Source organism: Eptatretus burgeri, chromosome 2, assembly GCF_056783735.1.
Source record: "Eptatretus burgeri isolate ZD-2024b chromosome 2, Ebu_testis_v1, whole genome shotgun sequence".
In the NCBI taxonomy this organism is placed as follows: domain Eukaryota; kingdom Metazoa; phylum Chordata; class Myxini; order Myxiniformes; family Myxinidae; genus Eptatretus; species Eptatretus burgeri.
In genome coordinates this window covers 97,963,753-97,974,489 of record NC_140962.1, presented here as the reverse complement: position 1 = coordinate 97,974,489, position 10,737 = coordinate 97,963,753, and the positions used below count along the sequence as shown (strand labels likewise).

The following is a 10,737-nucleotide window of genomic DNA, read 5'->3' as shown; positions in this document are numbered from 1 at the left end:
ATATAATTACCTACGCCGCCGAAGGTGAAGGAGGTTATGTTTTCACCCCTTTCTGTCTGTCTTTGTTTGTGTAGAGGATATCTCAAAAAGTTGTGGACAGATTTGAATGAAATTTTGTGGACAGGTTGGGTGTGTGACAAGGATGAACTGATTAGATTTTGGTTGAAGATTCGCATCCGGATCCAGCTACTACCGTTTTTTAAAGTGATTCTTCACCATTTAAAGATCGGGTTAAAAACTATATATATATATATATATATATATATATATATATATATATATATATATATATATATATATATATATATATATATATATATATATATATATATATATATATAGCACGATATCTCAAAAAGATGTGGATGGATTCAGACGAAACTTGGTGGACAGGTTGGGTGTCGCAAGGACGAATTGATTTTATTTTGGTGAAGATCCAAATCCGGATCTGGATACGAGAGTTATTTAATTTTCAAAGTGATTCTTCACCATTGAGAGATAGGGCCAACAATGATATAGTACTGTACAAGCCGAAACCCCGTCACAGATGGATTCCGTTCCATGAGCCCAATATGACAACCAGTGGAGGCTCTTGTAAGAGCCGGATCCCAGTCGATGTACTCCATGGCCTTACCTCATGAGGCCTACAAAACGTCCTTGTACACGACATTTTTGGTGTACACTACTCCTTGTGAAGAAGCCCCCTGATTTGTGCACGTGTCTACTTTGACGTACAAACACCGTGTCAAAACTTCTCAGGTCACAGTCCCGAGAAAAACGTGACGCGACCGCTAGGAGGAGCACAAACTTGGTCCTTCAGTATTAATATATAGAAGATACAATGTTTGTTGTTACATATTTTTGTGTCAAATTCACATTCTGAGGTAGTCAGCATGTGCAGAAGAGGGTTTTACATTGCAGATGCTATTTTCGAGGAGTGGAATTACACCTCTCAGCGGTGACGGTCTGTCGACGACAGACGTGATGACATCAGCGAATGACCGATGATGTCATGACGTCCTTACGCCTCTCAGCGGTGAAGTCACACGTCGCCATGTAAACGAATGTAAAACAACAAGTGTTTATTCTGCTTCAGAGTTGAAAGTTGACTATTGCCACTATGTGCGATGCACTCTCACATGTACGAAGTTTCTTTCAGTCCAGGTCACAGTACCGAGAAAAACGTGACGCGACCGCTAGGAGGAGCCCAAAATTGGTCCTTCAGTATTAATATATAGATGGCATGATATTTCAAAAATGTATTTTTTTTTTTTGTATACCTTGGTCGAGGCTCGTATGAGAGCTAACACACAACTCACAGCAAGGAGGCATGAGACAAGAGGGGCGGGAGTGGAAGGGACAAAACAGTGGGGAACAGACACATTAGGTGAACTGTGGAAGGGAGAGGGATGGGGACGGGACGGGGAACATGGCGAAGAGAAGATGGACATTTCAGGGACTTTCAGGAAGGAAAGCAGGAGAAATGAAGGAAGTGGGCTTGGGTGGATTATCGGGGGTAGAAAAGATCGAGGATTTGGATGGGGGAAGATAAGAGGTGGTGGTGAACAGCTGTTTTGAAGGCCTGGGGGGAAGAATGGGATTGAATAGAGTAAGGGAGTTTATTCCAAAGGCGGGAAAAAAAAGAGGAATGAAAGAGTGAAGATGAGCAGTGATTCGTGATTTTGGTAGTTTTACCAGAAGGGGGTTGTTGGCGGACCTTGAGCGCCCTGTGGAAATGTGGTGGGGACAAATCGCAGAGAGAGCAGGGGGGGCAAGGCTGGAGAGGAGTCGGTAGAAGACAGAAAGACCACCGACCAACCTGCGGTGATTGAGTGAGAGGCCCAAAGACTCAGCTTCATTGCGGGAGATGCCGATGATCTTAAATGCCCTGGTTTCGACAGCGTGAAGCCGAGAAAGGTGGGAGGCAGGAGCACCAGCCCAGCGGGGAGAGCAGTACTCCATCAGGCTACGGACAAAAGCTTTGTAAGTGGTCAGGAGCTCAAGAGGGCCGAGGAAGGACTTTGCACGACGGAGGATTCCCAGTCGGCGACTGGCTTTTGAGGTGAGGTTGGAAATGTGACTTTCCCAGGAAAGGTCATGGCAGATAGTGAGACCTAGAAGATTGAAAGAAAAGACTTCTTCCAGAGGATTGTTGAGAAAGTGGATGGGGGGGTTTTGTAAACGGTCCTTTCGAAGAGACATAGTGAGAGTGTGAGATTTGTCTGGATTGAAAGACATGTTCCACGTGTTGGACCAGTTTGTGATTTTATCCAGATCTGCAGTGAGCGAAGAAGCTGCTGCTTGCCGGTCTGAAGGATGACAGATGGTACGGCAGAGGGTGGAGTCGTCGGCAAAGAAAAATAGAGGATTTTCCAGAGAGTCCGAGAGATCATTGATGAAAACCAGAAAAAGAACAGGGCCCAGAACGCTACCTTGAGGAACTCCAGCCTGCACAGGAAGAGGGGATGAAAGAACTCCATTTAGGGCCACACGTTGACTGCGACAGGAGAGGAAGTCTGCGAGCCATGAGTGGAGATGGCCTTGAATACCATGGGAAGAGAGTTTGGTGAGTAGGGCAGGGTGCCAGACTGTGTCAAAAGCAAGTGATATGTCCAGGGATATAGCTCGGATTTCCTGTCTGGCATTGAGGACCTCCATCCATTGATGGGAGAGCAGAAGCAGCATATCCAGGGTAGAGTGACCTGGTCTGAAACCAAATTGATGATTGGAAATCAAGCCATTGGAGAAGAGGAAGGATTTCATGTCTGAAGCGATGATGGATTCCATCACCTTGCTGATGATTGGGAGAAGGCTGATTGGTCTGTAGTTACAGGGATCTGTTTTTGCACCTTTTTATGCAGGGCAGTGATGTTAGCAGATTTCCAAGCAGATGGCAGATGACCTTGGGCAAATGAGAGGGTGAATAGAACAGAGAGAGGGTGAGCAAGAGCAGAAGAGCAGGCTTTGAGGACATGTGGGCTGATGCCGTCTGGACCGGTTGCAGAATCTGACTCGAGGTTTGAAAGCAAGCTCTCCACCTTGTTAGGAGAAAAGGACACAGAGTCCAGGGACAGTTGGGTGCGACTGGGTAAAGTGGGTAGAGAAAGTGATGGGTTTAGGACACAAGATTTAGCTGCAAACACCGAGTTTAGACATTCAGCTTTATCACGTGTGGAATCAGCAGTGCGGCCATTTGAGGTAAGGGAGGGGATGGAGGGGGAACATACACCAGAAACAGATTTGATTAAACGCCACCAGGATTTTGAGGAGGGAGAGAGGTATGAGAGTTCAGACTTGAGATGAGAAAGATGTTGTTTTCTGGCTCTCCTGAGGGTAGATACACACTTGTTCCGAGCTTTGTGGAAAGAACTGAGATTGCCCTCAGTTGGGTTTGCTTTCCATGAGGCAAAGGCAAGTTGTTTCAGGACAACTGCCTCGCCACAAGCTTCAGTAAACCAAGGGCGGGAGGAAGGGTAAGACAACTGAACACGAGAGGGGATAAATCTGTGCATGAGGGAGAGCAAGTTTCTTTGAAAGAATTCCCAGGATGAGTTGATGTTTGAGAAAGTAGTGATAGGAGACCAGTCTAAGTTTGATGGCTGCTCGGAGACCCTGCCAGTTGGCTTGAGTGAAATGCCAGTCTCGACGGCGGTGAGGTGGTTCTCTGATAACAGCCAGAGAGATGTCCACTTTGACAAGGACGTGGTCAGAAGAACCAATTGGAGCGAAGGAAGAGCAGCAGATATTGTCAGGGAAATTTGTCAAAATCAGATCCAGAAGAGATGGAGTACCATTGGTTGAGATCCGGGTCGGGAAGTTGACCGATTGAGTCAGTCCCAATGAGTCGCAGAAAGCTTTTGCTGAGGTGCCATGGCAGGTGAGAGAGGTACCCACACCGAGCCAACTGGCGTGATGACAATTGAAGTCACCACATAAGAGGAAGAGAGAGTTTGGATGAGAAGATAGAAGATGGTCCATGTTTTCAGATAGTGAGGTGTAGATGGAGTCATCACTGTTCGGTGGACGGTACAGTACACATATAAACATGAGGTGGGAGTGGAGGGAAGCCGAAGCCAGAGGTATTCCTGGGGGTGTGGGGAGTGAGAGCAGTGCATGGAGAGTGAGGAATAGAGTCTTTGATGAAGAGAGCAACACCTCCACCAGGACGAGGCTCAGGTCTGTCATACCGTAAGAGGGAGTAACCGGGGAGAGATACTTGGGAGTCAGACACGTCTTGGGAGAGGAAAGTTTCTGTTAGGCAGATAATGTCTGGTTTGTCAGTGGCAACCTGTATGGAAAGATCTGAAAGGTTTGAGCGAAGGCCCCGGATATTTGAGGTCCACACTTTTAATGAAGAGGTAGGGGAGGAGGCTTTGGGTGCAGGAGGTGGAGGGGGAGGGGGAGGGTAGGACAAGGGACGAGGGGGGCAGGTAAGGAGGGTTGCTGAAGGAGTGTGGGGTATTGCAGAATAGCGAGGGGAGGGGGCCGAATGAGGAGGAGAAAAGGCTCTGTGGTGCTGGGGGAGAGGGGGGACAAGAGACAAGGAAGAAGGCAGTTGAGGATTTGAGGAGGTGGAGTGAAGAGATGGAGGTGAGAGGGCAGTGGAGGGAGGCAGGTTGGTGGATGAGAGGGGGCAACTTTGAGAAGGAAGAGTGAGGGGGGATGAAAGGTGGGAGAAAGGTGAGGGGGAATTTTTGAGAGAGGTGAGGGGTAGGCTTGGAGGGAGAAGAGTGGGATGGTTGCTTTGAGAGTGAGGGGTGAGGGGGGTGAGTTGGCACTGAAGTTGGAAAAAAAGAATGGTTGATGGAAAGCGAGCATCCATGGCAAACTGTGGTTTTTAAAAGTTTTAGGTCAGAGATGCGATTTAACACAATTCTTGATGGATGCAATGAAGGCGAATTCAGAGCATGGAGAGGAGAAGCGCTGTAATAGTTGGATTTTTTAGGCAAGGAATGAAGGAGAGGTCGAAATTAGAGCAGTCTGTTAAAATAGCAGAAGAGTAGTGCATTGTGAAACAGTAAAGAGTACCACATGTGTGAGAGAGGAAGATGAAGCATTATAAGATCGTTTTTGTTGTTAAAAATAATGTATGAGAGAGTTCAACAGATTAGGTCATGGAAGTGTTTTAAAAAAAAATAAAAAAAAATAAAAAAAAAATCGAGGAAGAAGACGAGGAGGAAGTTAAGAGGAAGAAGAAGAAGCAGAATTGGGAGAAGGTGAGCGTGTTGTTGTTGTTGTTGTTGTAGGGTTTTTTTTGTTTTTTTTTGAGATAAGAAAGATTAGTTGGGAGAATGGGCGATGTTTGGAAAGTGGGGAGGATCAAAATTGAAGGTAATGGGGAGAAAAAACAAACAAACAAACAAAAAAACCGATCGAACACCGAGTGGAACCGGTAGGCCTCAAGCCTAGGCCTAGGCCTCAAGCACCAGGGAAGAACGTCGACAAAAATACTCACAAAATAGCACGATTTTTGAAACAAAACCGAACTAGCAACACACAGTAACATGTAGGTAAGAAAATTAAACAGTTAAAATGGGACAAATAACAACCGGAAACTTAGCTTTGAGAACGTCAGCAGGGAGCCCCGAAGGAGACCTCTCGCTGCTCCAAAACCGGAACCGGAAGTCTGATATGTTCTCGGGCCCGATATGTTCTCGTGGATCAGGCATTACATGGTGGAGGTATGCACTCTACAGAGTGCCCTTCTATTTTTTTAAGTGATTCTTCAAAATGAAGAGATGGGGCCAAAAACTATGTATTGCATGATATCTCAAAAAGTTATGGATGGATTATGGTAAAATTCGGTGGATGAGTCGGTGAAGTGAATAGAACAAGCCGACTTGATTTTGGTTGAGGTCACGTTGCAGATCCAACCCATCAGTGGGATACAAAGAAAACTGTTCAGCCTGGTGGAGCTATGCACTCTACCGAGTGCCCTTCTAGTTTTTTTTTTTTAAGTGATTCTTCAAAATGGAGAGATGGGGCCAAAAACTATGTATGGCATGATATCTCAAAAAGTTATGGATGGATTATGGCAAAACTTGGTGGATGAGTCGGTTAAGTGACTAGAACAAGCCGACTTGATTTTGGTTGAAGTCAGGTTGCAGATCCAGCCCATCAGTGGGATACAAAGCAAACTGTTCAGCCTGGTGGAGCTATGCGCTCTACCGAGTGCCATTCTCATTTACGTTTTCTCCTCTACAGGATATAAGACTCAGAAAGGAGATGCAGGCCAAATCATGCAAATACACGCAGACAAATACATTACAACGACACCAGACTTGGCTTCAGAAAAAAAAATTAAAAAAATTTTGATTTGGGGGAGTGACGGAACTTCGCGTTTCTTTCTGTACTTAGCACGCAATTGAAGAATTCAGCCCACTTCCTCCCCCCACCCCCCCTCTCCCCAGATGTGGTTTATCCACACTCTTCTTTAAATGCTGAGCATCAAGCGAGGAAGCAGCACATACCAATATGAAAGTTTTTAGTGTGAGTTGGCCAAGGTCGAAAAAACTAAATCAAATGTACGACGGTCAAAGCAGCTCCTGGGTGGCTTACCATTGTCTACCAAACAATCAGTGAGGGAAGGAAATTCGAATTCGTTCAATCTGCCGACAACAATTCAATAACCCTTCACAAAAGACACCATGGGATCTTCAATGTCCACCAACGAACAGTGCCAGACGATGCATACTCAGAGTTTAATATCCTTCCGATGGCGTATAGACGGTGCACATATGAATGCCTCATCTTGCACGTGAAACACCAGGACGACAGTTTATAGCTGGGTTCAGATTCGAACCCAGGCTCAACAGCTTCGAGGCGATTTCTCCCAGCTATTCTGCCAGCCATGAAATGATCACCCACTGATAAGTTAATGAGTGTCTACTTGATAAAAAAAAAAGAATCAAAATAATATGAGTGCAGCCATTTTTCAAAAAACGTTAACTTCCTTACGTGTACCAGACATGGAATAGGTGGTGTAATGATCAGTGTCCACTCTGAGTGTGGGAGGTCGGTGGTTCAAATCCCTCCAGCGGTCGACAAGTTATCACAGAAATGAAAATCTGCTACGCACAGACGGACAACACGAAAACATCATTCCTCTGGCGCTTTCAGCTACATGGAGGTACAAGAAGAGAGTTCACGACCTCTTGCCAACTTCCACGTTCTTGCAAAATAGCATATGAAGTGGAGCAAAGTCCTCAACATGAACCAGGTGTTGCATGTTACTATCCCAACAAAATGCACATTTACCTGAGAAGGTAAGGGACAGCTCAATAGCTAATCGATTTGTTGGTTTGTTTTTTTTTTAAATCAGGTCAGGAAAAATAAATAAACACCAGACAATTTGGCCGATATTGTTGTGGATCAGGATGCATCAGGTCATTTAATCACGTGAAAGTTTTCTTGTGCCAGATCAAACGAGCTTTAGCACATTTACTTTGTGTCCTCTGCAGTCTGTATGCTTGGTGGTGGCTGAATGGTGAGGGTGGTGGGCTTTGGATCCTAGGGTCCAGAGTTCAAATCCCGCTCAGCTGTTGAATTAATACCAGGTAGGGTTAACTCGACCTGTCATCCTTCCGAGGTCGGCAAAATGAGTGCCAGCATGCTGGTATATTGTGTCGGAGTGGCGACCCGTCCAGGATTGTGCCCAATAGCCAAGGACACTGCTTAAGCATCACCGACGCTCTGCACGGAGTATGGTCCTGATCGCCTCCTCCTCCTCTACAGTCTGACACTGCTCGGAAACGACCTTCACTGGCAGGAAAACAAAACCAACTTTGTATCTTGTCAATGATACTCAACATGGAAGGCAGCACCTGTTCACACATGACACGGTCTGAAGGATCCCCAAACATGCTTCAACATGCAGTGAAAGGTGTAGTGGTCAACTCCAGTCTTCATGCAACAATTGCATGTTTAAACCTGTGTTGCTGTATCGAATAGTTTTGATCGAGTATGAGCCTTTGCTTGTTCTTTTTATTTATTCATTTATTTGGGGGGGGGGGAAATGGGTGGAGGGTGGGTGCTCACTGCATTAATATTTATCAAGCAGTCGACAGAATAAGCAAATAACTAAAAAAAAAAAATTATCCAGAGCAATTTTACAGCGGCATAAAGAAAGACCAATACAACCAAAAGTACTATTGACAGAGAAAACAAAAGATGGATCAATTGTCCAATGACGGTCATAAATCAGGTCTCACCTGCAGATGTTGTTGAGGTTCCCAATAGTGTGTGGCTTGTGTGGGTGTGTATATGTTCCCAGATGCCTGTACAGCCACAGGAAGCTGAATGCTGCCATTGACAAACTGTGGTGCAAACACAGGCGTTCCAATGGCATGGATGACTTCCTGCGCAGCCTTGGTCACGACAGCACCGCAATCCTTATCCTCTGCTCCCCGTAATCCGAGCACCGTGGCCTGGCCAGGAGTCACCTGCACTATGGAGTAGGCCTCCTGAGAAAGAGACGTGTGCACAGATGGCGCCACCTCACCACAGGCAGACGTCTGCGGCGTATAAATTGTCCAGGTCTCAGCCTGAGACGGCGAGATGGCATTTGATGCGTACAACTGGCTGCTATCTACCGTGAGCAGCTCTTGGTGCACTGGGATGTAACTCTGCTGCTGACCAGCAGCTGTGGCTGCCGTTGGCAGAGCGAGCACCGTGGCAACAGCACTTTGCATGGGCTGCTGGGTAATGGCATACGAGACGGACGACGGAACGTCTACTTTGCGCTTTTTCACTGGCTGGAGTACAGCCGGCGACGCAGTCACCACTTGGCGCCGTTCTCCTGCTTTGGCGGAGGTTTGCTCTTGAGGGGGCGAACCAGAAGCTGGTGGAGGGCTTTGACCGGTGAGGGTCTGCTGCTGCAGCGGAGATGCATGCGCTTGCAATAACACATGTTGATTCTGGATCTGCTGTTGCAATTGCAGCTGATGCTGAGCTTGCAAAGACTGGGCCGCGACCGCAGCTTCGGCAGATCCTTGCGGAGACTCTGCTTGTAACACGGGTATCTGCTGGCAAGAGATGGACGGAGACTTCATCTGTAAAGTCACCTGCGGCGATTGTCCACCGGAAGCTCCGTCCTGCTGCAGCGGCGAGCCGATTGGCCGCGCAAGCTCCAGCAGGGAGCCGGCAACGTCCGCGTTCTCAGAGTAGATACAGTGTCCGGGCTGTGCATACATCTGCGGCGTGGTCTGCACAAACTGCTGCAGGGCTTCGGGCCCTTTTACACTGAGAGAGTCGAGGAACTCCTTCATGCGGTTTTGTGGGATTGCCCGTGCCTTCATACGAACAAGCTCTTCGTACGAGATGGTGTTGTCCAAGGAGTGGTTCATGCTGCCGGTGCACAGTCACTCTAGGGGGCTGCACGAGGAAAGGGCATGGAGCAAGGATCAAGGAGATGGGAATGGGAGAGGAAAGAGGTGGGGAAGGTGGGGGACGGGGTGGGAGTGGGAGGGGAGGGGAGGGAGTGGGGGGGAGAGAGTGAGGGGGAGGGGGGGAGGGGAGGGAGTGGGGGGGGGGAGGGAGTGAGTGGTAAACAAAATAAGGCAAGAAAAGTGAGACATGCACAGACATCAAAAATCAGCGAGAATGGCAACACGTGACTTCAGTGAAAGATGTACCCAACAGTACTCTGGAGATTAAAAAACAACAACAAATCACAGATTATCAAGCGACCAATCAGCAAACGATCTCATCATCCAATGGGGATGCAGATTATAAAAAGTTAGTAGGCCAACCATTCCCAATCCCCCGTGCACAGTCTTCGCAAAAACAACAACGAAATCCCGAACGCGAGATGTGCGACACAACAACGACAGAGTGGAAATAAAAAAAAAATCGATTTTGAATGAAGATTTAGCAAGTGCGATGAAACCGAATTGTCGGAGCGACTTGGCTGATGGGACTCGGAAAGAGAGCAGAGCCAGACGTACTGAGGATAAAGATGTAAATACAGGACAGGAATCAATAAAGGGAACGTGGAGTGACGGACGACGACGGCGGCTCACAGACTGTGCCATGACGGGTTAAAACCATCGTCATTTTCATTCGCTTCCACGAGCAAAAAAAAAAAAAACCCCCGCGCCTCCACACGCACAGGATCCCACGGCCGCGCAAACGATCCGTCGACACGTCCGACTTGTTCGTTTTATTATTTAAAGGGTTCTTTTTCCCCCTCCCGACATCGAACGCGCAACAAGGCCTCGGGCCTCTCAAGAGGCCTCCCAAGTCGGACTATCACGGTCTCCGTGTCGGTGTCGCGCGCGGCTCACTCGCTCTCCCTCACATTCTCATTCTCTCCTTCGTTCCCCTTCCCCTCCCTCTGCGCCTCAGCTTTCCGGGAACTCGCCTCACGTCTCGTCTCTGGCCTCCGCGGGCGGCCCAGAGCAGGCTTCCCGCGGGGGAGGCGAACCGTGCCGGGCCCGGAGGTGGGGACAGATGCCCGAGGAGCTGGAACGTGCGGGCGGCGCCAGCCTCACTGCTCGTCCGGCGCCATCTTGTTTGCAGCTGGAGCGGCGAACGGAGAGGGATTGGGGAGGAGGATGTATTGAAGGAGGAAGCGAGGGAAATGATGATGGCGAAAAGGGGGAGGAGATTCACGGGAAAAGGAAGAACACGAAAACGGAGCGAGGGCGCGAAAGGTTTCAACTACAGGGAATTATGGGGGGGGGGAACAAATATTTAATTAAAATGTGTTATTTGTTTTATTTAAATATTTAAATAGCC

At 47.8% G+C, this 10,737-nt stretch overlaps 1 protein-coding gene and 1 long non-coding RNA gene across 5 annotated transcripts in view; one reads left to right on the top strand and one right to left on the bottom strand.

Moving 5' to 3' along the window:
• QRICH1 (glutamine rich 1) overlaps nt 1-10,561 on the bottom strand; it is a 65,031-nt gene extending 54,470 nt beyond the window's left edge. Inside the window, exons 1-2 of one of the 4 annotated variants that reach the window (XM_085870441.1) lie at nt 10,298-10,561; nt 8,211-9,372 (exon numbers count right to left, since the gene is read on the bottom strand). In XM_085870441.1, the coding sequence (XP_085726567.1) occupies nt 8,211-9,344 (1,134 nt within the window). In that variant the 5' untranslated portion in view covers nt 9,345-9,372; nt 10,298-10,561. Of the gene's footprint in view, nt 1-8,210; nt 9,373-9,944; nt 10,140-10,297 lie in introns of those variants that run through there. The other 3 variants (XM_085870440.1, XM_085870444.1, XM_085870443.1) reach the window with 3 other exon arrangements.
• Nucleotides 4,752-10,737, top strand: part of LOC147032641 (uncharacterized) — a 451,936-nt gene continuing 445,950 nt past the window's right edge. The window contains exon 1 of the long non-coding RNA XR_015055273.1: nt 4,752-5,111. This is a non-coding gene — a long non-coding RNA (uncharacterized LOC147032641). The remainder of the gene's footprint in view (nt 5,112-10,737) is intronic.